At 43.5% G+C, this 22,232-nt stretch overlaps 1 protein-coding gene across 5 annotated transcripts in view; it reads right to left on the reverse strand.

The window, feature by feature from the left end:
• dpp6a (dipeptidyl-peptidase 6a) overlaps window positions 1-22,126 on the reverse strand; it is a 144,110-nt gene extending 121,984 nt beyond the window's left edge. Inside the window, exons 1-2 of one of the 5 annotated variants that reach the window (XM_023823622.2) lie at window positions 21,520-22,126; window positions 21,334-21,409 (exon numbers count right to left, since the gene is read on the reverse strand). In XM_023823622.2, the coding sequence (XP_023679390.1) occupies window positions 21,334-21,390 (57 nt within the window). In that variant the 5' untranslated portion in view covers window positions 21,391-21,409; window positions 21,520-22,126. The other 4 variants (XM_023823626.2, XM_023823624.2, XM_023823625.2 and 1 more) reach the window with 4 other exon arrangements.
• Between the last annotated feature and the right edge of the window lie 106 nt (window positions 22,127-22,232).

Genomic DNA, 22,232 nt, shown 5'->3' on the forward strand with positions numbered 1-22,232 from the left:
CTCTGCCTCGAAATCCCCAGCATTTTGGCAGATTCGGATGGCTGAATTGTAATCAATTTAAACCGTGAACCACAGACGGAGTTCCCCACGATGCATTTCACTGAGGGAACAAATGCAGCCAAGAGGGGCCACACCCCCCCCCCCCCCCCACCCCCCCCCCCCCCGCACACCATCAATTCATCTATCCTTTTACACTAAAGATGTCTGTATGCAAAGAGACTTGGGTGCCCTGCGAGTTCTGCAAGGGAACACAACCAGATCTCTGAGGAGTAAGTGGAGTGTAAGTATACTCACCCCCCACTACTGGGAACATTGGTGTTTTATCATTTCCTAGTTCTGGGGTCCCACAAGGACTGGGCCTCAAAATTCAGAGAAGACAGAAGCAGGTTGCAGAGCGGCCTGAAATCAGAGGCCTTGGAGTGACTGTGTGTTTGTGTTTGGGGACTGGGGAGATTTGTTAATTAAAAATATTATTCTGTTAAGTGATCATGCCATGCATTTGCTCTTAATTATCCTCGGAGTGTCCAAGTTATCGATCGATTCTGTAGAGTCGTGAAAAGGCCACAAGAGCAAAGAGTCCCCTGTGATGGAGCTTCTACTCATTGTCACAATGTGTCGATTTAGCCTGCAGTAGCTAATGTTTCCAGGATCCAACATGTTTCATTACAAAAACAGAGCAACTGCCCATATTTTCCCTCCTGTCAATTAATTGAAGCAAACTGGATGACTGCAATTACTAAGCGATTTCAGCACCTGTTGACAGGTGACAGCACCTGTATCAAATCATGGGAAAAAATGAGATTTCAAAACCCACAGTTGGTGGGATTATCCCCTGTCTCTCAGACTCCCTAATTTCTATTGGTTACTGATACACAAGGGATTAAACAAAGACAGTGATTGGAAGAGCATGGTAATTGAAGACTTTTAGGAGAAATTAGGTTTAAAACCATTTAGGAGCTCCAAGAGGAAACATGAGGAACAATGCCCTTTAGCGATTCACCTCATGCCAGGACATGGTTCTGGCATACTGAAAATTCTGCCTTCTAGTGTACTGGAGACCCAAGGGGATATCAGCCTGTTTACAGGGTCAGGAATGATCTTCAGCAACAGTCTGACAGAATGACTGCAGCAAGCAGGTTTCCCTGCAGGTCAGCGATCGCTGCAAGAGCTGGAAGCGCCACCAAATGATGGAGCCTTCCTGGCCCCACTCCTAAGCCCCCATGCATAGCCCTGTCCGGGGAAGGCAATTATAGTGATAGTGTGAGAGAATATGGGTGGTAATGAGCACTGCTGGGGGAAATCAGCACTAATATACCATTCAGAGTGGAGCCCACCTCTGTCGGGATCGGGGGTGTAACTGAAAGAGGGATCTTGTCGATATATGTGTAAATAAAATGTATATGTAAATACACACACACAATCAGATTTTTCTCAATCTTTACGCCCACTTCCATATTGACGCAGCTGACAAATGTCAGAAACAGTTGCAATTTTACTGAGAACATTTCCTCATAATATGTTCAGAACTGATAGAAAGGTCTGCAAACACATAAACCCACTCGCCAAGCTGGTTACAGTGCCGTATGGTGTTGAAGTTCACGCCAGTCAAGCCCCCACTGAGCATAACACACACCAGCAAACACACTGGCTCCCCATAGGTACCCATCTCTCTCTCCTTCTCTATCTCTCTGAAACAGACAACCAAATTAGCCTCATTTATTTCTAGTACTCGGGCCTAGCAGAGGCTACGGCAGCCTGCCCAAACATCCTCAGCTGAGTTGGGCAGGTGCCAGGGCTATCATTTATCATTCTGGACCAAAACTGGGCTGTGGCATTTCCTAATTTAGTTTAATGAACACATAGATGCTGTTTATGCACCATAACACACATTTAAATAATTAAAAAAACGAAACCCCCAAAACATCAAACTGCAACACTGCTGACGTCCCACTTTGCTAAATTAAACAGGAATCAAGAGGTGAAGTTTTTCTGTGGTCTAGACGAAATACTGTGACTAGAGGGTTTCAATAAACTGCAACAGGCAGAGTAGCAGAACTGGGGTCAGGAAAGCACCATGAAATATTAATCTATCATAAACTCATTATTTTGCTGGTGCTGTCTGACTAAGTTCTGATTGATTGCTCTAGACTGGCAGAAAGTGCAGGAGGCAGAAAGGAGATGGTGGAGGATAAAATAACCTTGTGTGTCCTATGTTTTTAAAAATTTTTTGAAGATTAGTTTCCAGTAAGGTAAAGACATTTTTAAATCACAATAATGTCAACTGTTAACATTTAAGTGTAGTGCAGTACTGTTTGTAGGACAGAAAACTTATTAACCTGAAAGCCACACATCTGTGCTCTCCATTTCGTGCATTTGCCTTTCAAACAGAAATATTGGGATAACACAAGCAAAAAGAAAGGAGGATTCACTGCAGTGTGGAGCAGGTAATCTGACAGAACAACTATCCGTGGTCCCTGTCCTCAAAAACCCCACTTTGAATTAATTTAAAAGGATTAAGAAATCCCCTGAAGATGCGACCTATCAGACAGAACATCAAAGAGCTACCTCTAATTATGCAAACAGCATAGACTTTTCCTTAATTACTCGTCTGTTCATCGAGCAGACTTGACATTAATATAACGCGATTGTATCCATAGCCCACCTGCTTTCATTTCAGCACTGTCAAACACCCGCAGAGGCATGCCATACCACTGAATGCCTCTTACAACCTGAAGAAACTAATGAGATGCAAGCTGCTGCCTATGGGCTGTTGCAGAGCCAATCAGTAATCAGCCATGGCAGGCCTCATTATTTATTGGCTGTCAGTGATCCAAAATAAATGGCCGTGCATGACCATGAACTGGAACTACAACTGCAAGCCACACCGTTACATCACCAAACCTCAATTACTGCCAAACGCCTTCCCTTTCAGCTTCAATGAACAATAGAGCTACACGTGAGAACTCGCACAGCATGTGTCATCTAGAAACTCCTTTTTCAAACAAATTCAACCCCAGGTCATGACCTCAAACCAATTCAATTCCAGACAGAATATCAAGGCGAAACATTTATGCAACATAGAGAAACAGCCATTTAAGTGACACGGGCAATACTGGGTTGCGATACGTTCAGTACAGCATTTAAGCTACACGCCAGAGTTTGAAAAGTAATTACATTATGTATTTAGAGCATTGAATAAACAGGACAGAAAGACGCACCAATGAAAGGGAGTTCAATCATGGGTCAAACATGGCAAGCTGAATTAACAAAAACTTTACATCATGATGCCAGTGAGTCTAAGATGGATGGAGTAATGGGAGGGTTACATGACAATGTTCATTCAGCTATGAAGCAGGAACTTCTGTAGATACTTAGTTATAGGGGTGTTCCTCTCCAGCAGCCGTTCCACGACTCAGAGCAGCAGCTCAAGACAACAAGATGGCATCCCAGTCTGTGTTGGCCCAGTAGAAGTTAAAAACTACATTACCACCAAGGCCAAAGGGAAGGGTCATGACATAACAAATGTACAAGCACAAAAAATAAGCCACCCTCCCAGTTTTAGGCCATTACAGCATTTCCATGGAAGTGGAATTGCTGTTACGTTTCAGCACCTCCAAAAACAAAGAAACCCTCAAGGGACATGGCCATAGCCAGTCAGTAAATAATGAGGCTCGAAAAAGCTGAGAGGAGGAATTCGATGACTGAGGAAATTATTTCCCCACATCAAACATGTGTATCCGGCTCAGAGATTTCATTATGCCTGCAGGTTTAAAAAAACAGAAAAGAAAAAAAAAAGAAATCTGTTTTCACAAGCTCATTGCTATGTTCATCTCTCCATAAGTTCTTATCCTATGTGTTGCTCACCAGAGAAAAATGAAAATGGGGTGGAATAAATTAACACAGCATCCCTCTCCCAACACCTCCACCTCCAGCTGGATCCCTAACAAACTGAAAAAAAATACACCAACACAGAATTAATGACATGGTGGCTTAACCAATCAAGCAGTACGATACAAGTAACAAGTTATTCTGACTACCACCAACTTTAAAGGGCTAATTACCATAGGCAGAAGGGAAAGATAAGCCCTAAATGCATGTTCTTTCTTTTAGAGTGTAATGACTTTCTCTTACAATAATAAAGGTTTAATTCAATTAATTCTGGAAAGTTTCTAACAGACTCATTCAGTGTTTTCTTAGGGGATGCTATGTTTTCGCAATATAAGCACCATACAGGTAAAAGAGAAAATTGTAGTGTTACCTGTTGACCCATTTTAGCAACAAGAGAAATGATGTTTTGAATTGCACAGTGGGCAGGATTAAAAAGCACTGTCAATCACTGAGTTTGACGGACTTCCCACTGGCTACTTCTCGGTTAGAGTTGGAGGAAACAAGATGGTGATTGATTGCACACTGAGATGCTAGCCACAGCATGTATCTAATTTCTCCCATCAACAATTGGACACACAGTCACGTACTGAAGAAGTAACAGGCAGTTCAAGGACAGGACAGTAATTACACTTATAGGGTTGAACCAAACTATTTTTTGTGGAAAGTACAGCCCCCGGACCACTCACTCCCCCTCCAACACACTCCAGGTCTTATGGACCAGTTCAGTTTGCAAAAACGGTCAATCATTTCTGCCTAGCTCACCCCGCAATGGCAGTAAAAGTAAACCAGCAACTGTATGACTCTGCTACATGCATCTTGAGCAGTCAGAATACCACACATTGTTGAGTCTGGGGGAAAAAGAAAAGGAAAATTCCCAGAAAATTCACTTCATACAAAGTCCAAAGTCATCCATCCATTTTCTATAACCACTTTTCCTATTCAGGGGAGTCCAAAGCCATTAAAACAAAGACCCATAGGAAATGCCAGCTTGATCTCACTGCATCTGGCAGACATTCTTGGGTCTGAAGACTGAAGAAAACTAGTCCCACATCTCAGAGGGAAGCCGGTTGTTTCCATGACTCCAGATGACAGAGTCTATAAATTATTTATTGAAGAGGTGGGGACCTCCTATGACAGGCTGTTATTATTTATTTGCATGGTGGATGTTACTATTTTGTTATTTCAGTTATTTATTTAATTTAATTTATTGTTATTCAATATTTATTCTTTCATCTAAAATGAAAAACTCATTTACTTGCATTGTAAGGATCCATATTCAGAACATTCCACATATGTGTGTTTCTTCATCCCCATCCCACTAGCACATTCTGAAAAACGGAAGCCAGTCAAATCACCGGTTAATCACTCAACCATCTGACAAGAAGTCATGGAAACTGAGAGAGTTACTTAACAACCCTTTCCTTACTGTGTCATCTCCAGAGTATTAGAACTTACCAGAACTTCACAACGACGTGTACCCTGTTATGGAGTAGGACACTTTTCCCTGTACTGCACTCTGATTTTCAAAGTGACTGCAAATTATACATCAGCAAGGACTTAACTGCTGAAATAGGAGGAATTACTTCTCTCACTGACATTTCTCTGACAATGGAAAAAAAACTTCAGCTTTGGAGTGGAAATTATATGCCCAGTGCTTGTATAGAAATCTACCTGTTTACTTTCTTGGCTCAAAAGGGCATCCATTTTCTTTGAGAACCACTGTTCATTTCTTACATATAATTTATCCCAGCAACTATTTAACACAGACATTTTATTGATATTCAAAATCAACAAATGTCCCATTTCATTTTTGTCCCACTGTCCTGTCCATCTCCATGTTGGCATCTTGGACCCATGGCGGACCAGGGACTATAATCAAATCTTACTACAACACCTGTACCATTGCTTCAAGTGTTATTGGAGCAGCCTGGTTTATTGATTTCAAACTAGGATGACCACCTAATCCAAGTCTGGATGGACAGTATGAGCTAGGACAGGATTTGTAGACTATCATTTCAATTAAAAGGACCAGGAACACATAAGCACTAAATTCTTGCTGTGTGATGATTTGTCAGTCTCCTATATTCATGCATCTGTCACCAATGTTAATGTGAAACAGCTGAATGAGTCTTTCAATTAAGGAAACAAACCAGTAAAAGTACAAGATGAACTGAACAATTCAGGCAAGCACAGCAGCCTGTGGGTTTTATAGTGTTTTGTACAACCTGACGTAGCTCATAGTGTCCCCCGTGACACAGATTAGGTGGCCACCCTATTTCAAACCCTCCGAAAGACAAATGAACAGCACAGCCAAAGTGCCCATTTTCTACAATGATGGTGGACCTGCCAGCAGCTACACCAGCTACGTCCGTCTGGGAGCAACATCCAGAAATGCTGTTGTTGAATAATGTGGTCCAGTCCCAAGAAAAAAGCCTTCACCTTTCTGCCTGACTTTGAGAAAGCAGTTTCTATAAGTCACTTGAAAGGTGGAAGACAATTTCCGACTACACAGCATCTCCTCTACACAAACCACACACTCCGATCCAGCTTCAAGGCGTGGTGAAATTTAAGTAACTCTCGCGTGCGATCAGGCGAATATCTCTTTATTTAACATCGCCAATGCACAATGTAATTTCTGATATAACAATACAAAGAAACTTGCAAACTTATACTTACACAACTACGAGCAAATGCATTGTTAAATCGGGGTTCAGCTTGTAGCCTACATGTGTAAGAAAAGAGCCAGGATATAGTAAGTAGGGCTGATTTACGATTTTTCATTTATAAATGAATCCTCACGTATCGCTCACGGATACATTTCATTTATGCAGATTAATTCAAATGTCCGTCTGTCATCTGTGAGTGAGAAGCCAAAACTGCCCGTCTCAGCGGCGCAGTACAAATCGCCCCCGGAATAAAGGGGCTCTTTGATCGTATGGTAAAAGCTTTATTTCTCCGGACACGTCCGGGCGTGCACATAACCTGCAATCAAAACACACTTTCCAAACATTTTTATTTGCCTGCTAGATCATTATACGGAATAAACTGGGGAGGGGGTTGCTCCACACTTACCAGCATATTCCCCTGCATTTTTGCCGTCTCAATCAAATCCTTTTCCTTCATTTTTATTTTCGAAACAATTCGGCTATTTTCCTCCGCGGCAATCCACTTTCCCTATCCTCTGGCAGTCCTCTCAGTTTTTCCCGACAGGTTTGCCAGTTATGCGAACAGGTTTCCTGGGATCAGAGCCGCGCCGCGCTCCGCATCGTCGTTGTTTCCTGCTGACCGACAACTGACGATGTGAGATGTCCCTTTTTTCCGCAGATGGAGGGGCAATCAAACATGGAGGGAAACTTCCTTTTTTTATAGCAATTAAAATATATATTTAAGAAGAGGGTAGCGGAAGGCGCGTATGAACTCCTGATGTACCTCCCATCCACCCTGGGGTTAGGCGTCAAATTCGGTTCCGATCCGTTTTATTTCCTCCGGAGCATGGAGGCACCGCCGGTCGGACACACGCAGCTCCCCTAAATGAATGCGCTTATACGGCGGTGGGGCGGAGGGGCCAAGATACCTTTCGGAATATCAATTAATGTCTCAGGTCTGGCAGGAAAAGCTGCAGCACCGCCGCCCGATCCCCCTAGAAATGCAGGGCTGCGACTTGGTGACAGGAACAGTTGGCTCCGTACGGGGGCCGACGTGGAAGTGGCGACCCAGTACACTGTAGGGACAGGTGGAGTGTAGGTGAGGTGCCTACACTCGCATCCCCAGCTGGGTCGGAAACGCTCACCCCCGTCTGGAGGTTCGACACATCGGCCAACTCATGTCTGAGCGATGACACAGCCCTGTAACTTTAGTCAGGGACGTCAATGCTGGATCAACATAGCCAAAAAGTTAATAAAAGGCACTTTTGGCAGGACGTCACAATGTGAGTTTATAATGCATTGTAGCGTTCCCTACTAAATAAAAGAAGCACTCTTAATATCGACGGTTTGCGGCTATAGCCAGGCCTTGCAAACCCGAACACTACTAACGGAAACTATAAAATCCAAGGCGCGAGCGAAAGCCCGCCAAATAGTCTCCCTCGCGACCGTACAGTATTTTCCTCTGGAATCGCTTTTATTACCGTCATACGGACGGTAAAATTAATGAAGAAAAAAAAAACTGGCATGTTAAATTCGAGGTTTATGAATGCATATTGAGGACACGTGCTAGGATTATGGTAATTATATATTTCTAATTTCTATATAAGGTTATAGGACATATGTAGTGCTATTTGATTGTTTAAAAACAGCATAGTCCAAGACATTTTTCATATCACAGCTGACTGAATGTACCCTAGAAGGTTCTACAAATACTTGTCTTAACCCCCCTCAGTATACCTCGCACCAAGGACTCGATCTTAGCAACAAGCCATATGACTGCCAAAAGCTTCTATAGACCCCCCTCAGACTCATCACCAAAAGCTGAGAGTCACTGAACATTTTATGTTGTACATTTTAACTGGCACACTTCCCCAAAGCTCAGACTGTTCAGCCAAGAGCAGACATCATCCACAGGCCTGAAACTCCCCGAAACATCGATATGGACAGACTTTAAACCAGTCAAACTTTTCCAAATGTGGCTTGTCACTGTCTCACGTGCCATGACAGCTTATGACAGCTGTCATAGACTACCAATACCTGGTTCTGACAGGTTTGTGACAATTTACTGAAATTAGTTTAGGGATTATTTAGGAAAGTATTGGTCAATTAAAAAACAGCATTTTTCCAAAAAGCTATATAAGCCTGACAAATTAAAATATAAAGCAAGAAATAAAGACACAGCTAAATTTGCATCTAAGCTTTCTCATCAGCTAGAAAAGGTTTAGCGTTCCTGGTTTAAATTTGTAGGTTAAAGACTGACCACAAGCCACCCTGGATACATTCTCATATCACAAACTCCACATGGGAGGATCCTGGCTCGAAATTTGTCAGGTGCCAGAGAGCCCCCACAACTATCTGATGAAGGAGAATTCAGCTGAGATCAATGCATTCTTTCCACAGAATAGCCCATTTCTGTTGCATATTCAGGGTGAACGAGACTATGGAGTCTGAGCTTATCTTAGTCACATGAGCTGATAAACAAAACAGAGCGGCATCATCTAAAGTGGAATCAATATTTTCTAAACAAATCAGCCCTGTTTACTCTGAGCAATTTCTCTTTTAATAGTTTATATACATGTTCCTAATGCCAATTATCTACACCTAGACACATTTATATGTCAGTATAGTTCAGTAGGAAATTCTGGGAGGCGTAAGCTTCAAGTAAGAGGATGTCACCCTCCATGTCATCAAGCTTCTCAGAAGATATTACTCTGGCTTTTGCTCCCTAGGCACAGTATCTACCAGAGATCTTTGATCAGGAGTTATTACAGGGGCTGATGATGTGTTTTGACAGATATAGGAGTAAGTTAAACCGAAAGTCTCAGAGGGAAGGGGGGTCGGGCAAAAGCCAAAAAATCTTAGCACACAACACATGAGAGTTGAGCTGTGACTGGATGACAGCAAACATTAACTGACAGCGTATTAAACCGGGGCACATTAAGAGGAATGAGCCTACAGCATCCAGCTAAAACAAAGGGCTGCTTTCCCTTACGGTGGCTTGCAGCAGAGACGATTCATAAGAGGGGCCATAATTCATATAGAGGGGTCAACATTCTCATTAGCCAATGAAATGTTTTGAATTGATGAGTGACATGTAACCTGGTACTCCAGGGGCCAATCACCTCTCAGCTGGGGCCAGTGCCCTTGTGGCCACACCCCTGTATATATGCCCTGATGGGCCAGATGAAACATTCCGCTTTCTTAATGAAGGTTTGGCTAACAGAGGCTAGTTCCTCCTTACACAACACATACACTTACTTAAACATATGCTGAAAGTTGCTCCACACTGTAGCAGAAACATATCACTATGACACCTCTGTCCTGTTCTACTGGGGCCCAAACATGGTACATTATATAACAAAGTGTATATTCTTCCTTATAACTGATTATGCATGTCAGCCAAACTGGGCATGTTGCCTCCCACTTATCACTGCCTGCTCCCAGGATCCTGGGTTTCGAATTGGACTCTGGGGTGCTTGTTTTTTCCTCCCAGAATCCTAGGCTGTGGTGAGCGGGGGGGGCGGGCCTGGTGTTGTTAGTTTGCCCACGGCATGTGTGTGGTCCTGGGGTTACCAGGTGTCTGGTTCAGGCTGCAGCCTGGTTACACTCTGAAGAGAGTCCTGAACAGGCACACAGGACACACTGCTAACAGCAAGCAGCCAATAACAATGAAGGGTGATATGGCAGACCTCAGTCTGTCAGGATCGGTAACAGGACTTCAGGCAGCATCACCACAAACACTGGCATCCCACAGGGTTGTGTCCTCAGCCCCATCCTCTACACCCTGTTCACCCATGACTGTGTCGCCTCCCACAAAGACAACATCATTCTGAAGTTCGCGGATGACACCACAGTGATCGGTCACATCACTGGAAAGGACGAAGTGGCCTACAGGTGAGAGGTGGCCAGTCTGGTGTCATGGTGGGTGGACAACAACCTCACCCTCAACACGGACAACACAAAGGAGATGATGGTGGACATGAGGAAGAGGAGGAAGCCTCATCAGCCACTGTTCATCCGGGAGCTTGAAGTGGAGAAGGTGAGCAGCTTTAGGTACCTGGGCGTCCACATCAGTGAGGACCTCACCTGGTCACTGAACACCACACAGCTGGTCAAGAAGGCTCAACAGCGGCTGTACTTCCTGAGGAGGCTGAGGAAGTTTGGTATGTCGACCAAGATCCTCAGCAACTTCTACAGCTGCATTGTGGAGAGCACACTGACCAGCTGCATTACCGCGTGGTACGGCAGCACTACAGCTATGGACTGCAAACGCCTGCAGAGAGTGGTGAAGACTGCGGAGAACATAATCAGGACTCCACTGCCCTCTCAGAGCAGCTACCACCACAGAGTCCAGAGGAGAGCTGCCTCCATCCTCAAAGACCCCACACTCCCCCATCAGGCCATCACGGACTGTTCACACTTCTGCCCTCAGGACGGAGGTACAGAAGTGTGAAATCTAGAACCTCCCGACTCAACTCCTTCTTCCCCACTGCCATTACATTCCTTAACAGCCGACAGTAGTATGGTTAATGGACATCATACTACCATACCATACTACCTCATACTGTAATTTTTGCACATTAAGTGTAATGTGCAAAAGAGCTTAAAGTATATATTTTCGATTTTTTCTATTATATTGTACCTCAGCATTTTGTGTGAACAGCAAAGTAAGAATTTCATTGCACAGAGAAATGCACTTTTCTACTGTACATATGACAATCAACGCTTTGAATCTTGAATGGATGAACTCCTCCAATGGAAGCCTTGCATTTGCAGCTCCAGTTTGGTAAATTTTTAACACAGTTTCATTACCAAACTACACATTTCTTTCTTTTTTTTTTTTAAATCTGGTTTCCTCTAGATTCCTCTTCCTCTTAACCTTTCTGGTGTTCCCCTTTTGGCAGCTACTCAGTTAAATCACCTGTCAGTTTCCTCCAGCGGGGGCCACCCAAACCGCAGTCATTACCCGCCACTGCCCTAGATCCCACTGGGTGCTCATTATTCTCCAGTCGAACCATACTTGTCTGCACTAAACGCATGGTAAAGTGTGGCTATATTGTTACTTGGCCTATCATCCATTCTGGGAACATCCATGTGGGGAAAATATCGAACGGGCCAAGCTTCAGAAATTACAGCTGGTATTTATAATCATTTCACACCGAACTTGATTTTAAAAATCTTTCAATTCCTGTCCTAATTGGAGGCCAACAGCCACTGGTTTCAGAATCCCTTCATGGTAATTTGTACTTGTAGGAAACACAAATACACCAGTTCATGTTCTGGTGGGAAGGCAAAGAAAAACAGTCAAGAGATTTCCTATTGATTTCAGATGTGGCCATGATCTTGTATTACATTTTAACACGCCAGTATTGAATCTGTCTTCATTTTGCAAATCTCTCAGAAGCATGTTTTGAAATCCACTTCCTGCTGGATACTCTCACTGCCTCTGTCATCTTCAAGCATCATCTCAACACTATGTTTGCAATTCTTGAATATTCTGATGCCATATTCTGATTTACATTTATTTACTTAGCAGGTACTTTTACCCAAAGCGATGTGCAATTGAGGAAGCAGGGTCAGCCAGCAACTGAGGGTTAAGGGTCTTGCCCAGGGGGCAAGAGTAACTGATACTTTACTGATCCTCATGGGTAAATTCTCTTCACGCCTCCCCCATCTTGCTCTCTGTAGGTGAGAGCAAGCTGGCTGTGAAGGGCAGCCAGCCGTTACGGCACCCAGGGAGCTGGGGGTTAAGGGCCCTGCTCAAAGACCTGCAGATATGCCAAGGCCGGGCTTGAACTGGTGACCTTCTGATCACAGGCACAGAGGCTTAGCGCCCACTGAGCCACACTCTGACCCCAATTTTACACATCCGCACATACAAAGATCCCCATAAACAATCTAGCACAAGGCCCCCGTGTTGACCAGTAGATGACTTGATGTTCTCATAGCGTCATAGTGCTAAACTTTCCAGTGGGAACAGGTTTGAGGCTTCAGAATGCATCGATGACAGGAAGAACTGCAGCTGTACCTGCCTCCAGAATATACACAGCGAGCTGTCAGGGGAGCAGCATCTTCAGTGGGACACAGCCCAAATCCTGCAGGAAAGCCATCCTAAAAACAAGGCCTGTTATGACAAAACTGGTAAGATGCTGATGCTGCAGAGCACGACACACAGCAAAGTGTTTACTGTCAAAAAATTCCATACATTACCTTGCTGTCTGTGGTATATTATACATAGCCCAGTATTTCTGCTTCCCATTCTCTTCCGTAAGGTAATTTGAAGAGTTGCTCTGGTTTTTTTTCGGTTGGATTGGCCAGTACATCATCGTTTCAAACCTTATTGCATTTGACGGCGTATTCTACAAACACGGCCTCACTTGACACTCAGCCCCGTCACCGCCATGGAGGTGATTTACTCTCCCATTTAAAAAAAACACAGTCGTCCACAGTAACGGATCACGGTCGTTATGTGACATGGCCCTTTATGAGGTTTAGCGGAGATGGAAATACGCCTTCTTGTCTGTCAACGGTGAGCTGTTAAAGCATACACTTGGCATATAGTTTAGTCTCTGGGGGGAAACAGAGATGCCATCAGTCAGTTGCATGTGATCCTGTACAGGGTAATGCAGAATGCTAATGATCATAACAAATATTTGGTAAAACATGGGGGTGTGTGGGGGGGTTGTGTGCCGAATATCAGGGTCTGTTTCCCATTTACCTCGTTCAGGCAGAAGGTGGCACACACTTCACCTTCCTCTCCTCTGCAGGCTGCAGCAGTATCTCTCGCTCAGTGTAGGAATCGATTCACCACAAACAGTCGTGCTCACTTTCCAGCTATTTAGTCACGCTCTGTGAAGATGGACAGTTAGGAAGAGGACTTCATGCTTTGATTTGTAGACACAATGTTTCTTTGGGCAGGGAGAGCGGTCCGCTCAGGCAGCAGCACCAAACATCACCCAGCAGCTCAGGACACAGAGAAAGATCTACCTGCATTGATACAGAGAGAGACCTAACAGCCTTCGGTGTGTGGTAATCTGATGCCCAAACGTGAACCTTTACTGGACCTATAATGATGTCCAGAGCAAGAGTTTAGATACATAGCGATCCAACAACTTCAGGTCTGTAGCTGGCCTGTAGGCTCTGACAACTGACTCTGTTCCTTAGACTGGAGGATTGTTGGTTCAAATCCCAGAGTCAGCAGTGTAATTTCAATGTTGGGCCACAACTGCTCAACGGACTGTCTGATCTGGCTTTCACAATTATATATCGCTACTTTGGAAAGTGTCTACTAAATTAGTAAATATTCTTATTTTTAATGAATACGTTACTTGTACAAGCACATTGGGATTCTTCGTTTTTCTGACTAGCGCTCTCATAAGACACACACAGATGAAACTGAAGCTTGGGGTCAGAGCAGAGGGTCAGTCTTTTTTCCCAGCACCCCCGGGGCAGTTTTCGGGATTAATATCTCGTTATTACGCTGTCGCCCAGGGGATTCAAACCAACAACCATCTGCACATAGGCACAGTCACCTAATCTGCTGAGCCACATACCACCCCATCACCACACTGTAAGTATAAGATATGCTTTTGAAACAGCTGAAGGACAGGATGCATATTACTAGATATAGAAATAAAATATCTTCATTGGATTCAGGGACTGGAGTACAGGAGGAGTTCAGATACACCCACAGCTAAATGGTGTCTGAACGGACCCCCAACTCCTGCAACTCACCAACCAAGCATAGCAGAAAAGCAATTTTCATCAAAAAAAAAAAAAAACCTTTCCTCCACCTGGTGCACGGGAGTTCCAATCATGCAGCAGAAGTAGCTTTGGAAGCCTCTTGCAGCTTCTACCAGCGGCCTGATACAGCGGCATCCTCAGAGGAGGCCCTATCTGACTGCCATAAAGAGCCAGTGGTCTCCGAGGCATACCTACAGACGCTCAGTGCAGGCAGCCAAGTTCCGTTTAATCACTGCTGCCAGTTTAGCCACATCCACAAGCCCTTAGGAAAAAGACGGACTGACAGAACCTCCGTGTGCTGGAACGAGCGGCTCTCTCGGGTGTGAGGGTCCCTTATCGTCTCAGCCACTGGGTGACGGAGGTCCATCATAGCAAGGTGCCTCATCTTTCCCTGAGCAAGGCAACCAAGGAGAGCCCAGAGGCAAAACATTGATGCCAAATGGACCGTGACAGGAGAGAAGAACCCACAGTAATGTTATTACAGTTTTAATGTTATGGTGCTTTAGTTTTTAAATGTGCGTGCAAGGGGGAGATTTACAAACCCCTCTGAAAAAAACTGATCCCTATTAATGGAAACAGTATATGCTAAAAGCAGAACATCCACCATAAAATGGGATGGGTCCCCCTTATGTGCAGGCATAACGGGGGGAGAAATTCAATATAACAAGACGTAAATGATTTCTTCGAAAGTCGGGTACATGATGGCACTCCCAGGGTTCCCCAAGGGTCACACAGCACTGATTCCACGGTCCAGAGAATTTGGCACCTCTTCATGGACTGGAGGCGGAGCTCGTTCTCCCAACAGAGCCATGACACCCATGTTGAGATCACGGCAGGACAAACGTGACAATCTGAAGAAAACATGACAGCAGAACGTTTAGCAGCAAAGAGCTCCGTCTTCTGGCTATGACCGTTGCTAAACACTGTGGGCATCTTTGATTGTTAGACACAGCATGAAGCCATGCATGCTGGGAAAACTCTGGAGGGAGAACAGATTACAGGAGAAGCAAAGTTTAGATATGGCATCTAACAGCCAGCGCCCCCACACGGGTGGATGAGGAACTGCATCGACTCCTCCTCTCACTGCCGACCTCCTGCTCTTTGTTCTCTTAAAGCAACATCGACTGAATCGCTCAGATCTGCTCTGATGTCTCGAGATCATGGATCAAAGGCAGGGATGATGCGATCTTTTATCGCTTTCATGTCCTTTCATTAAAAACGTCCGCAGTCGAGGATGGTCTCAAAAGACATGGTGGGGAAAATCTGCCTAAATGCACTGCCTAATGAAGCATGCCCACATCACGAAGAACCACAATTAGGAAGAATTATGAGTGGTCCGATTCTGGAAGCGTTGCATCACCATGCTCTCATAAAACCAAATTATTGTGAACACACTTCAAAAAAAACCATTTGAACATGTAAAAAACAGCCCAGGTTTGCTAGACTAAGGTCTACTGTATCAAAACGACCTGTTTTGGGGTTATTTGCTTAGACCAATCCTCCTTTCTAATATGTGTCTTCTTTAACATCACTTCTTTGTTTGAGAAATCTCAATTTGTATGGACAAACTGTAACAGACAAGTTTAGATAACCTCTGAAACTGTACCATTTTCCTGAGCAGGGCCATTTAATTTAGAGGTTCTTCTCCCCAGGATGTGTGAATGACTTTAGATGCTCCTCTTTTCCAATCGCCATTCTCCACAACCCCGACCAAGTCACCTCTCCTTGATCCACCACTCTACTGTTGCACCTGTAGTAAATTACAGTTTCAATGCCTCTTCCTGACTTGTACCAGCTGCAGTGCACTACGCACTTTCCTGTTATTTTTGTCTACGGTGAGAATACCTTGTTATCTTGGATAATATAATCGGGCAAGCAAACAGGTGGTCTGCCCGTACAACCACACCCCCAAGTGCCATAGGAGAGGGGGTGTGTAATGGCAGAACCCAGAAAACGTGTTCAGTTGGCCCACAGCAGCCAGGCCCGTAGGGTTGTCTTCAGTGGTCCATTCCTAAACAAGCTAGAAATCCCACTTCTGTGACCCATTTCAGACCCCAGGGGCTTCCTGCAGGCTTCCTGAGGGCTTTCTAATCAGCATCTGTTTCACGACTTCATCTCCATGCCGGATGTTTATCTAATTAACCTATTTACATTCATCTCACATTTAGTCTCGCAGATGACACTTTATCGAAAGCTGGTTATGATTCTCATAAATGAAAACAGCTGAGTATTTCACAGGAGGAATCCAGGTTATAGAAATAACCACCCTCAACCTCCTAACCTTGTGGTTGAAGCTACGTCCTTAGGAGAGGCACAACCAGCTGCTATAAAGAAAATACCAAGCAACAGTGATGGAAAACCAGGACACCACAGATTGTGAAGCTGGGTCCACGCATGAAGGCCGCCATCTTCCATTCTCACCGCATCTACGTCATCAGCCAGGACAGAGGCCGATGCTGGTCATCTCCCTGGCATGATATTTACAAGCGAGGGTGCCGTTACTGTGTGCTTAACTATCATTTTCACGGCCATGCCGCAACCACAGTAACAGGAATGCTTTCATGACACATCTCAGCAAGTCGGTCTTCTGCCCTCTCCCTTAACTTTAAGAAATCAATGTTCATTTCCATATAGAGCATTGCAGGGAAACCCGACGTTTCCAACACATTGAAATAGCCCTGCGGGATAATAGGATTTGAACAGGAACTTGACTTGTGTAGTAGTTCATTTCATGTATACTCGGGTTACCCCGTCCCTATAATCAAGAAAACAACATATAACAAAGTTTCAGTCCCATAGAGTTTTTTTCATTGGCATGTCTTTCTATGAGTTTCTATGATGAATGTGTGTGTGTGTGTGTGTGTGTCAATTCCTGAATACACTCATATGCTCATGTTTTATTGTATTTGATCCAATTCACGTATTCTAGTTTTATTACAGAAAAATTACACCTATAAGTCATCACAGGTTTTTACAAAAAAAAAAACCCTCTATGCCAAATACCAAATTTTCAATTAATATGAAGAACTTCAGAGTTCATACATATTTATAGTGCATTAATTCCCTTTTCTGATCAAAACAAACTGTTATTTTCTTATTTACATGGATAAACAATACAATCAAATTTACAGTGTGATGCATATATCTGAGGGAGAATTTTAATCTTAGCTCAAATAACAGCCTAATGATTTAATCACATTAATAAATGAGACATCGATTTAATGGCCACTGCTGTATGACACACTACAAGTGCAATACATTCCACAAATCAGTGCAGACCTTCTGAAGTCCTGTTTCACCTATAGACAATTGTGCTGTGAAAAGGTTGTTTTCTTTTATACTTGTGACAACAAATAGCACACTGTATTGCATTCTTCTTTGCCAGATCTACTTTCCCCCATATAGAAATATGAAAACTAGTGACGACAGGACTTGTTGCTTACAGTCAAATTATAAAATTTTTGTTTTACTCATGAGATCATCAAAAAAAGCTGAGAGGGACTGAGTATTTAACATTACTACACCTTTGATCTTTATGGTGTAAATCGAAGGATACACCTGTCTCAAATCACTATTAATGTTTCTCTGAAAATGTCAATTTATTATTTTCTATGAAACAAAGTGAAAATTATAAAGCCATAATGATTACTAATGCTTACATGTTATGATTTTGGATACTAATTCAGTTCCTGGTTATGTTTGAAATTTGCTTTTATAAAATAGCACATTTGTATCTAAAAAATACTTCCCTGCAGGATTTTTGAGAGCTCTCACTTTACTGCTATATCTCAGACCTTTATTCGGCACTCTTAAAACTCACTGACATCTCATTTAAAGTACTCCTGCTCAGTCAGGATCTCAAAGAGAGAATGTGATTGTCGTATCAGAGTTAATGAAGAAATGACAATAAATAATATGCACTAAACACACAGATTTTTATGTCCTGCATCATTCCAGTTGTACAGAATTGAATCAGATTCATTAAATGAAAAATAAGAGCCTGAGCAAAAATGCAGCCTTAGAGGTGTCCGATTTTTAATCCATTTAGCTACCCCTTTTCAGTTTTGGACATGTATTAATGGTTTGTGTTTGAGGCCCTCTAGTGGCAGTGATTAATAGTGGTTCATGAATTGTAAAGAATAACGATCACACAGGTTTGTTTTGAAAACCTGTTTATCCAGCTGATGATGATAATGATGATGATGACGATGATGATAGTCTATCCTGGGAACCACAGGAACCAAAACACAGACACCGGTCAGTCTTTCAGTTCCTCTGAACAGTGGGTGTTTTCATCTGGCAGAAGGAAATCAGAGAACACACAGGAAATATTACTGTGGACAGGATACAGATCTCCACACACTAAGGAAATATGAAATTCCAACGCAGAGCTCAACAAGTATGAAAACAAAGAATAACCTGCTGATACAACAGAAGGGGCAGTGTCTGGCTCAGTGGGCTAAGCCTGAGTGCCTGTAATCATAAGGTCACCGGTTCAAACCCAGCCTCAGCAAGCCTGTGGGTCTTTGAGCAAGGCCCTTAACCCCCAGCTCCCTGGGTGCCCCAACAGGTGGCTGCCCTCCTCAGACAACTTACTCTACAAAAAGAAAGTTGAGGGAGTTGTAAGGACAATTTCCACACTGGAATCAATAAAGTATCGATTATTATTTATATGCATCTTAAAACCCAGGGTGGAGGACTGGGGAGGATTCATTTCACACGAGGAATATTCTGATGCGTCCTTACATCCTTTTGCAATAGGAAAATTAGCATTCCCGCTCATATCTCATCCATGGCCTATAGCCATTAGTCCGAATACCTGAAGGCCGTTTACTTGAGTAAGTCAATAAGTCTAACTACCAGTGGTCATGGATGCTGCAGCCCATCGCCATTAAAAGAAGCCACTGGCCACTCAAAGCCCCGGCCAGCATGGTGACAGTGAGCAGCAAAAACGTAAAGGTCATCGCTGGCGAGTGGGTAGGCAAATAGTCGCGCCAAAATGTCACCAGGTATTTGCAAGCTTCTGCATGTCCTTATGAAGGTCACAGATATAGATGAGCAGGGTTTACAAAAAATGCACTTTCCCCCCTTAATTGAGGTACAGTAACACGCCTCAGCTCTGCTCCAAAAACACATGCAGGCTGACACCATCCTCAGCAGCTCGGCTGCCACAGGTAAACAAGCTCCACCTCCCCGGCAGAGTCACCGCTACAAAAATCATCTCCAGCTCCCAAAGCTTCTACTCACACTGATCACATCAGTCCACGACGTGCCATGAAACTATCAAAATCACCACCACCGCATGAGACCACTCAAGGAGAGCTTTCTCAGCATGAGCTGGAGAAATGATACAGCCAACAGAGAAGAGAAAAGGACAATGAATGCATTTCATGGTTTGAAACATAAGTGCAGGTACAGAGAGGCTAGATTTAAGAGGTGATTACCTAAGTCTTCGTACCAGCGAACCATGTCCTAACCAAACATAGCACTCAGCCCAGACACTAGGCAGCACTGATGTAACTGGAGCATTCAGGTGGATTGCTGAAAAGCTAATAGCATTAAATTGCTGAGGGACCAAGCCACAAATATACATATCTTATATACACAGGTCGAAGCAAGTAAGGGACTGGTGAAAACATGGATCAGAAGCCTTTGCCCAGAAATTATTTCTACTGCACTCAGGATCCTCAGCAAAGAGTTACTGGAGATTTCACTAAACAATAATGTTGGGCCCCTGGCTTCAAAGTCTGTTTTGTGCACGACTCAACAACGGATTCCAGGTTGTAATCCTTCCCACATGTGACATTAAACATCTTATTTCAACACATTTCTTTAATTAAAACATGTGAGGTTCCCTCCAGTTCTAAGATCATCTCAGGAATTTGAAATCCCAAACGTCGTCAACCAATAAAAGGAACGTGACCAACATAATGGATAGTTCGAACCAAGATAAGAATGTTTGTTGAAACGTGTGTCTGTCTCAGATTAGCTCAAAAACACTGTAGAGCAATAATCTGACATATTTCCAGCTCATCTGAAAAGGTGTTGAAATTCACATTGCCATTGAAATATCAGCTGTGCTTGTGTTTGTGAATAAAGAACCAATGGCTCAGATTAAGTTAAATCTAGATATTGATGTCTTCATGACCCTGAACAGGAACTTGGAAAACGGATGAATGGGCATCGATGAGGACTATATTCCAGACTTAAAGTTTATTATGTGGTGTTGAGCTCATATTTTAAATTACAAAGCTTAGAAAATGACAATAGATCTAGTGGTACTTTCAGAAGTAGACCACTTGAAACCAGAGATAAGCATACACCACAGATAGTGAAAAAAGGGTTTTTGTGCGATTTCATTTGCTCTCCAAATTAAGCGAGACAATGAGAGTAATAGGATCTAGTACAATGTCTTTTATTGATTGCGATCGGGTGGAAGAGGGGGTTCATCGTTATCAAGCAATTAAATTGGTTCTTTGACTGTGTCCATCATCAAGAGTTACGGCTATATATCAGCCTGAAAACAGCGACAAGGACAGCGAAGATTTTGATTCACTATCTTGGGTCTGAAGGCGTCCAGAACCGTTATGGGTTATTCGTTATGGGGCATGGAGAGGTTAATTCCTCATGCAAGCCACCACGAAAGAAACCGCATCGCTCCGGATTTTCAATAATAATAGATTTAACTCGATTCTCTCCTCTTACACCATGCTGCCATAAGACGGGCCCTCATCATTCAAATCGGTGCCATCCAAACCAGCTATTTAGATCTTTCACTGCAATGTAATTTACATCTAAAAAAAAAAAACCTCTGTTACTGGGAAAGGACATCTCATTCAAAACATGAGTTATTCCAGGGCTATTGTACAAGTAAATCTTGAACTTTTCAGCATTTCTTTTGTTTGCGATTGCTGAAAAATGCATCAGGACCCAAACGGTAAACAGGACGAAAGCATGAAACCCGTAGAAAATTACAAGGAAAAACACAACAGCGACATCGCCGGAAAACATTTTAAAAGCGGGAGGAGAAGGGTGTATGAGATCCGGAGTAACTCACCTTGCCTCCCTTGGAGCACCTCCTATAGTTATTAGTAACACCTGCGGTCTGGTTCATGGCTCTGACCCCTCAGTCCCTGCAAGCCATAAACTCGCCGTTTATTTCATACGAAAACGAAGGGAAAAAAACTTTTACTACTGCACATCACTTGAGACATCTCTATACATAAATAAAATTACTCCTTACCGTCTATTCTCTGGTCTGGTTTCCCGTAATTATTTTGTTGATATTATCACTTAAAAACAGGTCTCATGTAGAATAGCGGTGTCGCTGAGGGTTTAAGACTCCATATGTTTTTTCTGGTATCTGTTCCACAGCAAATTAACAAGATCGGAGTAGTAGATCTCCCCTCCTGTGTTTTTCAGCCGACCATTTCCATCGCTTAACGATTCTGTCCGCGAAACACAAACCGAATCAAATTCACAAAAAACACGGCTCCCGAAAGAATATCCTTTGGTCCATCCCAAAGCCCTGGACGATTGGGCATGAAGAGCGCAGAATAATCCGCCTACAGATCCGGGATTTAACTAGTCATGTCCTTGCGAGAGACGTGGAGGGGAGGGAAGAGAGAGAAAAACTTTCGTGAACAAATGAGCATCGGATTAAATTAAACCTGCAACACTAAAGTGACTCCCTTTTCGCTACGAAACCCTTACACCTACAACTAATTACACGGACAAGCGGTAGCTATTTTTCTAAGTTTTATCCAAGTGCCGGCCACCCTATCGTAATTCCACACGAAAACAGCTGCAAGTTGGCGGCGGGCGCTCGGATCTTCGCCCGTACACTTCATGCTCCACAGCCGAAAGGTGGTATGCCGGTCCCTGATCTGGGTTCTAAACACAATCGGCTCGATCTTCCTCATAATTCCAGGCCGCCTTATTATTAAAAAGGATTAT

This window comes from Paramormyrops kingsleyae, chromosome 1 (genome assembly GCF_048594095.1).
Source record: "Paramormyrops kingsleyae isolate MSU_618 chromosome 1, PKINGS_0.4, whole genome shotgun sequence".
Classification (NCBI taxonomy): Eukaryota; Metazoa; Chordata; class Actinopteri; order Osteoglossiformes; family Mormyridae; genus Paramormyrops; species Paramormyrops kingsleyae.